This window comes from Mobula birostris, chromosome 11, assembly GCF_030028105.1.
Source record: "Mobula birostris isolate sMobBir1 chromosome 11, sMobBir1.hap1, whole genome shotgun sequence".
Lineage (NCBI taxonomy): Eukaryota > Metazoa > Chordata > Chondrichthyes > Myliobatiformes > Myliobatidae > Mobula > Mobula birostris.
In genome coordinates this window covers 79608035-79625647 of record NC_092380.1, presented here as the reverse complement: position 1 = coordinate 79625647, position 17613 = coordinate 79608035, and the positions used below count along the sequence as shown (strand labels likewise).

Sequence of the window (17613 nt, the reverse complement as noted above, 5' to 3'; positions counted from 1 at the left end):
GCCAACGACAGTGGTGTTGTCAGCAATCTTAAACATGGCACTGGAGCTGTGCTTAGCCTCACAGTCATATGTACAGGTCTTCTGTTGTATTTTGTGCTGATGGAGATTGTGGAAGAGTTGTTGCCAATCTAAACTGACTGGGGTCTGCAAGTGAGGAAATTGAGGATTCAACTGCTCAAGGAGGTATTGAGCCCAAGGTACTGAAGCTTATTGATTAGTTGAGAACGTATGATAGTGTTGAATGCTGAGCTATAGTTGAAAAGAACATCTTGATGTATACATCTTTGCTAAAGAAGGGTCTCAGCCCAAAATGTCAACTATTTATTCATTTCCTTACCATGCTGCCTGACATGATGAGTCCCTCCAGCATCTTTGCTGTCCGGATGTTCCAGGGTTGAGTGAAGAGCCCATGTAAAGGCACCTGTTGCGCCAGCAGGCAAACAGGAACACAGCCAAGTAGTTTCTCAGGCAGGAGTTGATATAAATCATCACCAACCTCTTAAAACACTTCAATCCAGTGGATTCAAGTGCTACTAGACAATAGTCATTGAGGCAGATTACCATAATCTTTTTGGGCACCAGTATAATTGAAGACAGCTTGAAACAGGTGTGTACTTCAGACTGCTGAAACAATAGGTTAAAGATATTAGTGAACACTCCATCCAGTTGATCAGCACAGGTCTCTAGTACTCAGCCAAGTACCCTATCCGGGCTGGATGCTTTCTGTGGGTTCACCCTCTTGAAGGATGCTCTCACGTCTGCCTCGGAGACTGGAACCACAGGGCCACTGGGGGCTGTGGGAACCCACCAGCTAATCCTCCAATCTGTCACCAAAGCATGAGCATCGACAACAAATTTGTTACCATAAGATCAACATCCGAAGTCCCAACAACTCCATCATAGTGGCTCTTCTTAAACAGCATCGCACAGAAAACCTGAACATTTCTGCAAGATCTTCAAAGCTGGCACAACTTATACGCTGCACCCAAGTCTGCCACGGAAAGTACCTGTGAAAAGTCCCTCGGCTTCACTGCTGGAACCAGGGCTGGTTTGATGAACATAACAAGGAGGTTAAGCAACTAACTAGCTACAAACTTAAGATATTCCTAGATTGGCAGCTACATCATTTCTCCAGGGAAAAGATAAAAGATATACAGGTACCTGGTTGCATTATTCCAGCAGAAAAATCTTGACCGACAGACTAACTGATGGGAGAGGGTATGTGGGACCCAGCAACTCACTAACATCTATTACATGTACAGGATCATTTAACCGTGCACAAAGCATTTACTTAGACATACTTCATGATAACAGACCCTTCCAGCCCAACAAGCTCATGCTGCCAATTACACCCATGTGATGAATTAACTCACGTCTTTGGAATGTGGTTGTGAACCAAAGCACCCAGAGGAAAACCATGCGATCATGAGGAAAATGTATGAACTCCTTACAGACAGTGTTGGAAATGAACCTGGGTTACCGGTGCTGTAATAGTATTATGCTAACTGCTATACATACTACTGTTTTTGCCTAAACACCCAGTGTGCTTCCATTGACGGCAAACACAGGGGTGAATTCATCGGGTACAAAGGGGCATAACAGCTTCTGGAAAGAACGCTTCAAAGAACTCAAGCACAATTCTGTCTTTGATGTGAGCACAATATAACATGTTCAGACAACTTTGCTGCTGCTCCTGATCAACAAGTCATTGAAAAGACTATTTCAACTTTTAAATAATAAAGCCTCAGGAGTTAACACTTAACATTGTCAAAATCTTAAAACTCAATGGTGAAGAGCTTAAGTCACTAATCCACTGTTTAACTTCCCATAGATTTGAACAGAAGGATATGCTGTGGATCTCTAAGATCTTGTATCAACTTTCTTCAAGATCACATAACTAACTGTGGCAAATACAGAAAAGTCTCCCTACTATCTCTTCCGGGAAAGTCATCACAGGAGTCCTTCTGAATTACTACTTCCCAATGGTCATCCAACTACTTATCAAATCACTGTATGGATTTGTTCCATTTCGAGGCACAGTGTGCACTTCTCAACAACCCCAAGAAAAGTGCAGGAAGCTGCACTTTCTCAACCTCATTGAAGCCATATCTCCAATCAGGAAGTAATGTGGACATTCTCTTCAAGTTCAGCTGAGAACAAGGATTCATCTTGGTTTTATACCCAATACATAGTATGCAAGCCATGCTACAAACCAACTATTAACCAGTTCCCATCCCCAACATCAGATGCATACTGGTGATGGGCTACAATATTTGAAGATAAAAGATCTCAGACCTGGCACAAAACTCAATATAATCTGTAGCAAGGATCCCCACCATCTTCTGTTTCTGAGACCTGGACAACCTCAAGAGGCACCTCAAAGAAATAGGATACTATCACTGCTAAACCCTCAATTCAGGGAAAGGATCAATTATCAAGAGTCTCCTCCCAGGCCAACAAACTGAACATTTAACTCCTAGTACACCAAGTATGCCCAGTTATTCATATCACACAAGTTAGGTTGCCTACATGCCCGATACCAAGCACTGAAACATACCATGCCAACTTTTCCAAGCTCTATGTCATAGCAACAGAATGCCAAATGGCACAGTAAAGGATCCAAGAACGTGTTCAAAGTCCCTTGAAGAAATGCAGTATCTCCATTGAATGAATATTCAGGATGATACTGAGAATCTTGAATCCATGCATAGGGAGCACACAGTGGTTTTATGCATGCAGAAGGAGCAGGTCACCTAAAAGCATTCTGATGATTATGAATTCTGAAAACCTCTGTTTTCATGGTGTTTAAACTTCTCATAAAACATGGAAACAAAAAGGCAGAATGACATATGTTTCTGAGGAATGGTCACATTTGGTATTTTAAGGAAAACTGCTTCTGTGGTTCACAACTCCAAAATGTCAAAAGTTGCTGTCTACCCAGTACATTAAAGTTCATTCAGCATTCACAGCAAATAGAAGCAGCTGGCAAGGCTACATCTACGTCTATCCTTCAACTGGCCTGAACAAAACAGTTTACTATTTTCAGTTAAAACTCTACCACATCACTGTCAAATACATTTCAGACCAGCACATTTTCTTCTTTGAAGTACATTAGTGAATTAAAAGGCTTCTTCCTAAGAAATCCAGCAGTTTCATGATCACCATTTATTTACATCATCAAAATTAACTGAAATTAAACATTCCTAGCTCCCATGGTGGAATACAAATACCAGATTATTATACTGGGCCTCTTGATTATTAATCCATTTATATCTTCATAATGATTTATCTCTCCAGAGGATCTCTCTGCATCTAGCAGTTAAGCATACGACAAAGAATATAAATCTGAAACAGCTATTTTTTAAAAAAATATGTTTTAATAGGTTTTTGAGTATCCAATAGCATCCAATTCTATATAACTATAAACATGTGCTTGACAACCTGCTGGATACTTCAAATTAATGATTCCATGCTATAGTTTTATGGGAAAACAAGATGCTGTGAATTAACGGTCACTGTTCCTGTAAAGCACATCTATTGACAAAAATTTTCATTCCATATACTTGCTTAGCTGTAGTTTTTTTTTAAATGTTCATCAATTTTCAAACAAAGGTTTTGCCCTTCTCATAGCTAATCTCCTACAAATGTGCCAGATTTCCATAATCCTCTAATTTTGGACATACATCTAGCCCAACATTTCTTTGGTCTACTACAAGCAACTTGGCATTCAGCTGCCTATGTTGATGGACAATGGTGTTCAATTCATTTCTCTACAGCACTCTTTAAAACCTACCTAAGGAAGCATGAGTTTATCTAGCCTCTGTTTAATTTTCACAATTTCTCCTAATGTTCCACCTCACCAAAAGGTGCTACATAAATGACAATGATTATGTAAACAAAAAGCAAAAAACTACATATAGTCTAAAGTATGTCTTGTGTAACTTATACAGTTCTTTTACGCAATTTAGCCATTTTCTGTTATTTTAAACATACTTTGTCTGTTTCAGAAAAATCTAATTTGAATTATTTGAATTTTTTCAAGCAAAAAGTATCAATGGTAAAAGGCTGCTTATGAAATAAAATAAATAACTATCCCATTATGCAAGTAATGTTTAGTAACTCATACAGAGGGATCCATACCATGATTGATAAATGCAGCAGGTCCAAGCCAAAGCTGAGCACAGTTTTTTCTTGTTGAAAACATAACACTAAAATCATTTTCTCCATGACGAAGTAGCATGTTTTCTTCCATTTCTGACAGTTCTGCAATGCAGCCAACCAACAATTCAATCTTGTCATTCTTCTTCCTATTTAAAAGTCAAATATTACCTCTAATTAATATCTTCAATCTCTGAAATACATAACATCTACTTGCATAATGCTTTCTGGATTGAGTGGAAATAAAAACAGCATTAGTAAGTTGCAGAGATATCATTCATTGCAAAAGACTAACCCATGCAATTTGGTTGTACCAATACTAGGAGACAAACATGAACAAGAGCTTTTAATTATTGCAGTCAACTTTAAAATTGAGCACAAATTATATGGGGAATACATGCAATAATGAAAATGTTTAAACAGTGTATTTAAGTACAATAGTAAAAACTCAAGGCTCTAAACCAGGCGTTCCCAACCTGGGGTTCACTGACCCCTTGGTTAATGGTCAGAGTCCATGGCATTAAAAGGCTGAGAACCCCTGCTTTAAGCCTTCCTAATACACTAATTAACAAGAAACCTTCGTAAAATATTTGCAATTCATTTTACAATGAAAACCAAGTTTTTGGATATCTAAAATGTTACTTCAAGTTTCTAACCAACAAATGGATCATTTATCCATGGCTTCCATATCTTCTATGCCCAAACTACATGAAGTGCACAGAGCTCAAACACTTGTCTCACATTCTGACCATTTCTTCAGCTTTTCTATCTTTTACTTTGTTCATCAAATACCCCACTGTTCTGTCACCAAGCTTCTCTTTCCAATCAGTCTTGTTTCCAGATCCCATGACTCATTTCCAATTATATGTTCTCTAACCCCTTTTGATCCTCATACTTGCTCATATTGTTCCCAAAATCTGAGGGAAAATATAGATCTGACTTACCCTGTAACAATAGGGAAAGGAGCAAGGCATGCAGCCCCAAGCCTGCTTTGTCATTCAATATGAATGAAAATATGAAATAATGTCTAAATGCAGCGAGTCTTTTGATCTCCTTGCCACAGCTATCTGCAATAGTGAAGACCTTAGATTTATTTTGGGCTGAAATTCATAGATTTCTAATCAGTATTGCAATCATGGGTTTTAGTAAGATGACAAGAATGGAGAAGTTGGATGCACTTGAGGTTATCTCTTAAGTATCAGAATTGAGTTGCTACCTTTTAGAGGAAAGGGTTAGAGTAGCGTTGGAATAGGTTAAAAGGTCAGCAGACATCATGGGCTTTTGGGCCTGAACTGTACTATGTTCAATTGTGCCTTATCTTACTTTTCAAGTTGACTTTCATAGAACATAAAGCAGTACCACACAGGAACAGGTACTTTGCTCTCAACAGCTGTGCTAAACATAACACCAATTTAAATTGTTCTTCATCTCTACATCCCTTGCCTTTTCATGTTCTTGCCCACATCCCTCCTAAATGTTACTAATGTATCTGCTTCTACCACCTCCCACGACAGCATGTTCAGTGTAAAAATACTTGCCTTCTAATCACCTATGAACTTCACCCTCCCCCCCACCTTAGTTCTATTCCTCGCATTCAGCATTTCCATCCCGGAAAAAAAAACACATTGTCTATCCTATCTACACCTCTCCTAATTTTATAGTCACAGAACACTACAGCATTGAAACAGACCCTTTGGCCCATCAAACCCATGCCAAACTATTACACTGTCTAGACCATCAACCTGCACTCAACCACAGTCCTCCATACCCCCCCCCCCCACCCCATTCATCTACCTATCCAAATTTTACATACTTCTTTCAGGGAGCTGTTCAGCCTCCGATACTTCAATGGAAACAATTCAAGTGTATCCAGTCTCTCCATTGTTGACATTTTCCCTTAATCCATAATTGTCCTACTGATTCGACCATAAGACAAGGGAGCAGAATTAGGACATTCAGCCCGTCAAGCCTGCCCCACCATTTGATTTAGGGCTGATTTATTTCCCTCTCAATCTATTCTCCTGCCACCTCCCTGTAATCTATGATACCCTTACCAATCAAGAACCTATCAACCTTCTTTTTAAATATACTCAATGACTTGGCCTCCATCTGCAGTAATGAATTCCACAGATTCACCACCTTTCGGCTAAAGAAATTCCTTCTCATCAGTTCTAAAAATGTATCTATCTCAGTCTTAAATAAATTCAAGATCTCCATTACCGCAGATCTCCTGAGGCAAAGAGATCCAAAAATTCACTGCACTTTGAAATTCTCGTCCACTTTAATCATAAATGGACCGACTTTTTCTGAGATCCTATTCTGAAGCTTATGTTTCAATAACTGAGCAACACCATTGTCTTAGAAGTTTATGAATGTGCGTTACAGCTCAGGTCTGCAAGTTATATCCTCTTATACCCCTTAAAACTAGCGTGTGACCAAGCTTTAAACTTAAACAACATTCTTCTGTTTTACTCTATTAAATGCTGTCAAGATATTTCTAACTTTAAAAGCACTATTTGGACTCTTGCTGGTTTTCTGTTACTCTTAGGTTTCAAATTCTAAAATCTCAGGTGCATTAATGTTCTATAATTATGGAGACTTTCTAACCAATTGTGATAGGAATATTAGAAATCAGTTTATAAACAGGCTAGATCTATCTACCTTAATTCCAATATATAATTTGTTCAATCAGCCATCTTCCTTTGCAGCATTCAACTTGATTAAATGTTGTTCATCTATGACAGTTCATTTGAAAGGTCATCAACCTTAATTTTCTACCTGAGTAATCAGTTTCTAATTTAAAGCAATATCCTGCTTTTGTTTGTAATAGAAAGCCAGTTTAAAATAGAGTCAGTATTTAAAATATTAAAAAGCAAATATTTTAAAATATCTTCAGTGCAGTAAAACGTTCCAAAGTGCTTTGCAAGTGTTATTAAACAAAATACAACTATAACAGCTAACATAGTATCATGAGCGATGAAAATTAAATAACTACATGCATAAGTGATTCTATAATTTAACATTAGTTCAGGTCTTACCATTCCCTGGTTGCAACTATCTTGGCTCCATTTTTCTCTGAGGAATACCGATTACATGGCAAGAGTTCAAATCCACTCTCTGCTGCAAACATTCTCAGATAAATAAAAACCTGCCCAAAATATATTAAACATTTTGTGGGTATAACTTTTTGTATGTTCATTTTGTACAGCTACACCAACTACTCTGAATCACAATATCCTATAAACTACAAAACTCAAATATTCATTTGACAGATCTTGTGTGCTATGGTCCACCAGTACAAATTACTTGGTGAATCCTGAGTAAATCAAAAATTTATATTCCCCACCCCAACAGGGAGCTGTCTATTTTTTATAATCTCTCAAAATAATCAGTCTCTCCATCCTAATAATTACACAATGACTAAAAACTGGTGGTGTTGATAGTGAAGTGAGTAATGAAATTGATAAATTAGCCATGGCAAATGAAATTGAATCCTAATGTGAGGTGACACATTTGAAGGGTTAATTAGAGTAGATGAACATTAGGGCCCTAGAGAGTATGGAGGAACAAAGGGAAGTTGGCATATAATGCAAAGATTTCCAGAAGTGGCAATATGAGTACATGGGTGAAGGCTGCATATAGCATTGTTGCCTTCACTTGCTAGGGCACACAATACAAGTGCTGGGAGGTCTTGGTAAAAAACTTTTGTTAGGCCACAGCTGGAATCTTGCATGTAGTTTTAACTGCTATAATATAGGAATTACAGTGATTGCACTGGCGAGTGTGCAGGAGTTTCACCAATGTTGCCTGGGATGGAAGGCGTCAATGAGTTTTGCTTGTTTTCCTTATTGGGGAGGAGGTCAAGGGAGGATCTGATAGAGGTACACAAAATTATGAAATTGATTGGCACGGGAAAACTATATCTGAAGTAGCACAACACTAAAGGGTATATGTTAAACACAACGAGTAGGAAGGCGTAAAAGCGATCAAAGGGCAATTGCAGTCAGAAACACACTGCCTGAGAAGATGGCAGAGATGGCAGGTATTCTGACATTTAAGCAGCATCTGGACGAACTCTTAAATGACCAAGGCATATTAGGTTATGGACCAAGTACTGGTAAAAGAAATTAGTATAGTTTAGTGGATACACATGGTGGGACAGAGGACCTGCATCTATGCTATGTGACTTAGGCCCAAGTTGTAGCAAAATACTTCACATGCAAAACACAGGCTACCTCTCCTATCCGATTATCCCCTTTCTACTGGTGATCAAGAGTGCAGGGAGATCAGAAGAGCATACTATTGCTTGAACAGACTCCAATTATAATTAAAGAGTGCCATGAACTTCCAAAATGCAGTAATAGTAAGAAATGTAACAATTTCCACTATTACTTATTTTGAAAGTAGTATCCAAGGATTTACATTGCAGAATTTTGAAAGAGGTGGCTTAGGGAGAATAAATGTATGAGTTATTATCTTCCAAGATTTGATGGATTTCAAATTGATTCAGTGGGTTGGAGGATAGAAAGTGAGATGTCACTGTTTAAGATAGGGATGGGGATAGTTGATGGGGTCAGGGGTGAGAAAGAGATGAAACATTGACCTACTGGCCGAATGTCAATAGTAAGAAAATGCTGGAATCACCATAAAGAGATAGTAAAATAACATTTTGAAAATAATAGGATTGGCCAGAGCCTCAATGAATTTATGAAGAGAAAATCCAATTCTGTCTAACCTGCTGAAGTCCTTTGAGCACCAGTAGATTAGAATGAAAAACTAACGAATGTGCAGCATTTGAAATCCTGGAAACACTTAATAAGGTTCCACACAGGTGGTTATTCAACAAGACAAGGACACAGAACTGGAGGTAATATACTGATATGGAACGAGTATGTTTTTTAAAAAAAATCGTGACAAATGGGGCACCCCAGGGACTAATGCTTAGGCCCCAACTTTTAACACCAAGGAAACCAAATCTCATATTTTCAAGTGCACTAACTAAATTAAACTACAAGGGATTGAAAGTGCAAAGGAAGATTTCAAGGGATGTGGACAAACTTGAGTGGGTGAGAACATAGCAAAATGGAATCATGAAATTACCAATATTGGTTTACAAATAAAACTTACATATTTTGTTAACTGGTGAAAGACTGGTTAGCACTGATGTTCAAAAGAACAAGGGGGAACTCAAACAACTTGCTGAAAGCTAACATGAAAGTTCAGCAAGTAATTTAGAGGGCAATTCATATCTTAGCTTTTGAGAGGATTTGCATACAAGATTAAGGGAGTCATACTGCAAAATTATTCAATCTTAGTGAGAATATACCTAGACTATCATGTGCAATTTTGGTTTCCTTACTCTAGAAAAATATATACTTTCAATAAAAGGAGTGCAATCACTAAAATGGTTACAAGGATACCAGGTTTGGTGTATGAGCAGAGATGGATTAGGCTGGAGCTGTATTGAGTTTAGGAAAGTGAGAGATTTCATTTAAACATTCAAAATTCTGAGAAGATTTGACAGGCTGAAAGCAAGGAAGATACTTCCCTGGCTGAGACTGAGACTACTGTTTCAAAATCAGACACTTAGGGCAAAGGACAAGAAACTTCGTCAGAGAGCAGTGTACCTTTGGCATTCTCTATCCTAGAGGCCTTCAGCAACTAACTGAGTCCATTCAAAAATGATCAAAAGATCTCCAGGCATCAAGGAAGCCAAGAAATACAAAAACAATACTAGAGGATGGTTACAGGTAGAAGTTTGGTTATGAACTTTTTGAATTTGAGAATGGTGGAGCAGGCTCATAGTGCCAGATGGCCTTCTGCTATTGTGTGCTTTGTTTGCCAACATTGTCAAGAGCCAAGATTCCTTTCAATATAAGATTATAAATTCCAGATTTTGTAAGAAAATATAAATCTAAACATAAATATTGGCCATTTAGATAGGCACATCTTAAAGAATAGTAGGGAAGAGCTTGTATGGAGGTGAAATCCAGAAATTGAAGTGACCTACAAAATGGAATCACTTGCATTACTGAATCTATTATGGCAAACAATATAACCTACCTTTGCCACACATTCCCCACATGTAATACCTTCAGAGTACCTGTCATCCAAAACAACTCCTTCAAGGCAATAAACGTCCCTGACTGTGACACACTTGCTCTTAGAGTAATCTTTTAAGATAATTAACTTCCTCAAAAAAATTCTTCATTAGTGAAAAATTTTCTGCTCTAAAATTCAGAGGAAATTGAATATGTAGGGCCAAATGGAAAATGCAAAACAGCATGCTTTACAATTTAGTTCTATTCAATAACAGATGAAAGCACATTAAAATGTTTTGCACAGAAGTAATTAGATTTACAAAAGTGCCCCTTGAAAAGTTTTAACAGTTAAGTACATTTAAAGATATGAAATGGAAACCTTACATCTAAATTGTGCTTACTTTCTAATTAAAAAAAATTTAAACTGTATTAAATCGCTTTGGAGAACAGGAGTACTTTACTGGGATCATTAATTCTTTTAAGTAAATAGCATATTCCTGAAAAATCCTTTAGAAAGAAAAATTGATTTTAAAGAAAATACTACATACGTGTTCCTTAAATAACTTCTCTTGGCTTTTGTTTTTGTTGAGGAAATAATGTCTTGCCCATTCGCCTGTGGTTAATGCTTTGAAAGCCTTTTCTAAATTTTCACCCTTCTTGAAATCCTCTATTACTTCTTTCAGGTCTTCCTGTCTTCCTTTTATGGGTCGAAATCTGAAGAGACAAAAGAAAATCGATTGGTAAGCTTTACAATTCATAGTATAAAAATTGTACAATACAGCACCAAGAAATGCTGTTGGGAGATCACAAGAACATCTACTTTGACATCCTTTCATTAGCAGTTCCAAAGCATGCTCCTTTCAACAACTTTTATTTACAGAGAGCCTTCACAAGAGCATTAATAAAACTGGACACCAAACCATAAAGAGGTATTTAGTTTGATAACTAAAAGGTTGGGCAAGAAATCTGAGAATGTCATAAGAGGTTTAAGAAAAGGATTTACAGAGTTTAGGGCTTTGGCAGCTAAACGTTTGCCCACAAATGAAGGAATAAAATCTAAGGACAAAAACATAAAATTGAGAAAACAAGCTATGTCAGGAAGGCTGTAGCACTGGTAGACACCAACAAAATCACGGGTAAACATGCTGAACTCAAGAATGACAGAGCTCAAGTGAAACAATAATTCATTGTAAAATTAACTTCTCCACTGATTGGACATCTGCACTGTATAGCATAAGATGGCTGCTATTAGTTGTTAGTTCCATTGTATCAGTTCTTACTATAGGAGCAGCCAGGGTCAGAACCCTATGGTCAACCACCTCCAACATGCTCAATGATCCTGAGAAGTATCAAAAAATTGCAAATAACTGCACAAGGTTCAAATTTCTTACCAACTCCTCGAAAATTGAGTAGACCATGCAGCAAAAGTTGGGCAGCCTCAGCCATGGGTTGATAAGCCACACATTGTAAATGCCAAGCAATGATCACTGCAACAAAAGAGTCCAACTACCATTCCCTAACATTCAACAGCATTACAATTTCCTAAATCTTCCATCAACATCAAACAGAAACTGAGCCGGACCAACCACAGCTTGGTTACAAGGACAGGGCAGTGGATAGGCATTCTGCAAAGTTAATCAAGTTTTCATCCCTCAAAACTTTCCCAGTATCTACAAGCCAGAAGATCACTGTACAATGGGTACCCTCCAGTTGTCAAGACCAGCTCTGTTCCAACAACAAACAAGTTCAAACTCATTGAAACTGAATAAGCCTGGCAAATTGGCACCCATTTCTCTAAATATTCTCTTCCTTCAGCAACACTATGGCTACAGTTTACATTCTGTATGAAATGTGCTATCAATGGCTCCTTCCAGAGTATTTCAAAGCAATCACTCCTACCTTCTGGAAGAAAATGGACACCAGCACATGTCAACAAAATATATCAAAACAAATAGTTTTCTATAATTAGGGCATTTACAGATACACACTGTCCACATCCCATAAACAAATGAATAGTAGAAAAATACACAGCTGGTATATGCAACCAGTTATTCTCTTATTTGCTTTAGCCCAAATATTGTTTGGAACCTGATGCAAACCCAGTGCATCTTTCCTGAAGTGCAGTGCCCAGAAATGAATTTAAATGGACTCTGACCAAAGCTTTCTCAGTGTAGAGTAACCGACATCCTTTGTACTCCACCTGCCAGATTTCAAGACCAATATTCCATTAGCCTTTTTTTTTAATATATTAATCCACAAGCATTTAGCCACCCATGAACTCTTTTTGATAATCCCCGGTTCGAAGAACATCATTTCAAAAGTACACTGATCTCAGTTCTACAATAGACGACCTAATAATTAAATGAAACCAATTTCTGTTTTCTGGAAGCAGTAAAAATTGTACCTTTAACGTACAATTACAGAACAAAAATTTATACAAGCAGATCTATGTCTAATAATGAAAATGACACCTGGAGAGAAGTAGAATATTTAGCTAGACACACAAACTGGTGCCAATTATCAGAAACCATAAACTTTCTTAAGTTCATTTCAATAGATATCTACTAGTTTTAATTACTCACCCGTTGTTGTTTATCTTCATAAAGGATACAAATTGCACATTTTAAAATAATACTCACCGTATAGAAAACATCACAACACATCTTGTTATCAAGATGGTGTACAGTCCAGTAACATCTTTGACTTACCATTTCATTTTATCCGATCACCATGTTGTGGGACACTTCCTTCTAAAGCATCCCATTTTAGCAAATGGTCAAGCACATTTGACTTCAACATTTTCTTCAGCTTTTCATTTAAACCACTTTTTTTAATATTTCAGAAAATGTTAACTACATATTTGAAGTTGCCAGATTATTCTTGTGCATTTTACCAAATTTTTATTCCCATAATTTTGATGCCAATTGCTAATTTTGTATTAGTACCAATTTCATAACATATTTAGTGTAAAATGTTTGACAGAAGAGAGTACTCAATAACTTCTTATTGAAAGACTTCATTTTTGTTAAGCGCAGGTAAGAAAAAAAGTCAAAAATGCCTGACCATGACAGTTTATTTTTCTGCAATTTTGAACAAATTACACTTAGATTAAGTAAACCATTATAAGAATAAAAAAAAATAAAATTTTGGGACTGGACTTTTGATACCGATAGGTACCATTAACCGCCGTTTTCCAAACAGCTTTTCTTTAAAATTAAGCAAAAAATGTTTAAAATAACAAAAAGGTGGGGTGGTTGGGGGAATTACTTGAATTTTGGAGTAGTGTGGACTGAACCTCATTTTAGCAATTCTATATAGTGAACATTTTCAGTCACATAGCCCCATACAGCACTTGCCTCCAAACTAGGAGGTCGCGGGTTCGAGTCCCAGGACTGCCTGCTACTTGAATCCCCCTACCTCAATCGGGTCAGTTTGGTCAGTTCTTGGCTAGGCTGCATGAGCGTCGCGCAGAAGCGAGGCGTTCCATCTCGGGGGAGGTAGGAGGAACTGACAGCGTCAGGCTCACCCCATTTCAGTCACACCTGCCTGCCAAACACGGGTCGTTACTGTTGGCGGTCATCGAGAAGTCCGCGGCCCAGACCATCTCACCCTCCTGGTTGGAGGAGGTTGTGAGGTGGTGAGCAACCTACAACAGGAGAAAAATGGGAGAAAAAAAAAATAATTTTTGTATCGCATCCACAAATAGATCATAGTTTACCTCTAATGCTTCAGCAATCTATTTAGATTTGAAAATTGGAGTGGTCGATACTTGCCTGACATACCTGGTGTTCATTTTGTGTGTCTGGAACCCCAGATAAGGATCAAGGACTAAACTTGTTGCAAGATCATCATTTTCACACAGTTCTTTTGCTGTCATTCCAGTGGAAGGTACATATCGAGAGCAGTGACCCTCAAAACCCATCATGCCTAAAACAAAAATATAATAATCGGCTATGGCCTTAAATGGCATTAAGAAAAAGAACCTGCATTTATTTAAATACTCTTTGACCTACAGCCATTGGATGTTCTACAGTCATTTAAGTATTCTTGTAGTTAAGGATGCCAGGCCTGAACTCTTTCCAAATTTATTAAAAAATATTTACATTGCAAAAATAATCTTTATCCATCAAATCAAATACAATGGATTCCATTTAATTGGGCTATCAGTTAATCAGGGAAGACACTTATTTGGGACATCTCTTAAAGAACAACTAAAAAAGAATGGGAAAATAGCCTGGATTCCCTTTGCTTATTTGGGGCACCATGCTACATAATTGGGACAGGAGACAGTTTTTAAACTGCCGAATAGTTTTTAAACTAGCGTTAGTCACCACTGTGCTTAGAATAAACAGTTTTTAAAAAGCGTCAGTGGTTTGAGTTTGTTTTCAAACTGCAGTGATTTTTGTCACTGACAGTTGGCGAGATATAAGCAGTAAAACAATTCAGAACTGTTTTGTTTAATGTGGTTTCAAGCATTCAGACTTAAAGATGCCAGAAACGGTGAGGAGTAAAAACCAAACTATTTCACTACTTCAAGTTCAGAACTACAAAGAATTTGAAGGTATCAACAATCATCTTGAATGCTACAATGAAAATGAAGAGTTGGAGAATGCGATTGTCGACAGCATTGTATGAGACAGTCCATTATTCGTACTAGGTGCCTGCATTGATTTTGTTCATTTACAGTCAAAAGACCACAGCAGCACGTTCCTCTGTGAGGAAATATTAAGAATATAGTGTTATAGTACTATTAGTTGTGTTCTAATTTGTCTGCATTTCATTTAAATACATAATTTGTTACTCAGTATGACTTTTTAAAAAAAATATCTTTTTAACTATTTCCATGAAAGTTCATCTAATAGAGAAAGCCACTTTATTGTACCAAAATGTATCGGAATCCACTATTAACAAACATGAAATTACTTACGATATTTACATTTGTCATCAAGGCTTTCGCGCAAGACATAAAATATTACATAAATGTCATTTCTAACCATCCATTCTAATGAGTCAATTGTTAAGTAGGTGCTATCTACAATCTGGCGTAAAAATGTACCAAATGAGGTATTAGCACATCAACTAATACCACTGCAAAATTAAGAACCGATTATACAAGGACACTAATTGCTACTTAGCCTCAGCTTCTTTCAGTACCAACTCAGAGTTCTCTTTTTAAGATACGCGATTGCTAGTGCGGACATACAGAGAATGAAGTAGTGCAAATTTTACACATGTAAGTGTTAAGTGTTAGATGGACTGAATGGGAGTTAATTCACTTCAAGATAAATTACAAAACAAAACTTCAAAATGGAATTGAAGTCATTCCTATAAACTTCTCTGGTGTATTTGAAAGAAAATTTCTATTTTCCATGAGGATCTTGTTATCAAGATACTCAATTGATAACATCTCAGTAACATTTTCACAGTGTTTCACCTTCAAGTTCTACTTCTCGAAAGTAGTAAACAAGCTGTGAATACATATTAAAGTGGCTGATTAAATTCCAAAAATCAACAAAATCACAAAAGTTACTTACGAGTGCTGCGTTTTCCAAGTGTGAGTCTTGCATTGGTCCTTGTACTTCCCCTTCCCGAGTGATGCAGCTTGGATTGACTCTGGTGATGTTCACCGGATAACCTTCCCCCATTTTTCCTGCTGCCATTTACAAACATATTCTTTGTTTCTCCCAACCACTTCATATCCACAAACAACCTGAAGCAGTTGCATTTAGTCTATGTCTGAATTAGGTAGCTTTCTTTAAAAAATCCAATCTTCTTTCTGTTGAAGAAAATAAATGATAGCTACATCAACCAGACTAGTTTGTCAAGCAATTTAAAGCTGATCAGAAATCTCCAAAGATATGAATAAAGAATTTGTCCATGAATATTCAGTAATTATCTTTAAAAGGCTATGTCTAGATTTAATGCTCATTCAGCTCCCTTACTCTATCAAAGCAGCACACTGAAATGCTTCAAAAACAATGGCACAGAACTACATGCTATAGAGTTGTAAGTTCCCATTCCAACAAGAAATAAACAAATTAAGACTTTGTTCCATTAACCTAAGAAAATCATGACAGTAATTTCAAAATGGCCTTCCTTTTATTGTAGTACCTGGTCTATAGCAAACTTTTTACGGCAAAATTATTGAAATCAATCAACATGGAAAATAGTAGATATGGTAGAATGAAATTCATAATCTATGAAGGAGGGGTACAAAGTAAAGAAACCCAACTCTTGCATTTCTACTACCACATCCGACTTACTTTCAGTTCTATGCCCAGAATCAGCTAAATGGCACTTTGGGAAATGCTGGACTGTATCTGCGCCCAAGTCAAAGTATCTTATCTTAAATAGGAGAATTTCCTCATGTGATCATGCCAATTTAGCATTGATTTTCTTCCTTGAGGTAGTGAAGGATGCAAGTCTTGTTTGTACTTATACAGTACCTTTAATGGTAGATTTTTTTTAAAAAATCACCAACGGAATAAGTCATTGCTATACTATCATTGGAAAAGATATGGATCAGTGAACAAAACATTCTGCTTCAACAAGACAAAGGATAACAGCAAGATCCATAGGAAGGGCCTTGAAACATTCCAAGGAAGAATGAGTTTTTGGTCTACAAAAAACACACACAACACCTGTGTTTGTTTTCCAAACAGATGTCTAATATAGTTCCAGAGTACCCTTTTGTCATAAAACTAACCCCCTTATAAATACATATCCTACAGAACTTGATTCCATCACCTTTTTATACAATGGATTCATATATCTCAACTACCCTCCAGCACTTTCATAAATTATTTTAAATCAATGATTTTTCACCATCATTCATTTGCCAAGAACAGTTCCTCCCTACTTGGTGTACTAAACCTTCAATTTTGATTAGCCATACAAAATCAAAATACCAAAGATGTTGGAAAAGAGACAAGAAAAACCAAAGAATGTTGAATATAATTAGCAGATTAGGAACTATGGAGAGAGGAACTGAGATGATGTTTCAGATCAATTACATTGATCAGATGTAAAGCCACAGAGCCAAGTCATTAACATTTAATAGCTAAATTAAACATAATCTTATGCTTCTCCACAAGTTTTTCCAACCTCTACATAACTCTTTCATCCTTAGTAAACCTGATTTGCATCTTTTTTCCAAGGCTGAGATATTTTCCTAAAGTGCAGTGCTTAGAACACAATACCAACTGGAGCAATGCAAAATTAAGTGCAATAACGCCCCAAAGCACAAAGTTACAAATTACAGGGACAAAAAAAAATGATCAAAGAGAACCTTGGGAATAGTCAAAAAGTGTACACCTAATAAATTTGGCTTCTGAAATGCAGTATGGAAAAACTAATGAAGCTATTGATCAATTAGAGTATTTTGTTTTTATGAGGTACTTCATAACATATTCAA

The 17613-nt window shown here is 36.9% G+C and overlaps 1 protein-coding gene across 7 annotated transcripts in view; it reads right to left on the bottom strand.

Moving 5' to 3' along the window:
• Positions 1 to 17613, bottom strand: part of kmt5b (lysine methyltransferase 5B) — a 69678-nt gene that overhangs the window by 32368 nt on the left and 19697 nt on the right. For 4 of the 7 annotated variants that reach the window (XM_072272632.1, XM_072272633.1, XM_072272631.1 and 1 more), the window contains exons 2-6: positions 15734 to 15975; positions 13973 to 14126; positions 10748 to 10913; positions 7197 to 7306; positions 4141 to 4307 (exon numbers count right to left, since the gene is read on the bottom strand). In XM_072272632.1, the coding sequence (XP_072128733.1) occupies positions 4141 to 4307; positions 7197 to 7306; positions 10748 to 10913; positions 13973 to 14126; positions 15734 to 15896 (760 nt within the window). In that variant the 5' untranslated portion in view covers positions 15897 to 15975. Of the gene's footprint in view, positions 1 to 4140; positions 4308 to 7196; positions 7307 to 10747; positions 10914 to 13616; positions 13764 to 13972; positions 14127 to 15733; positions 15976 to 17613 lie in introns of those variants that run through there. The other 3 variants (XM_072272634.1, XM_072272635.1, XM_072272636.1) reach the window with 3 other exon arrangements.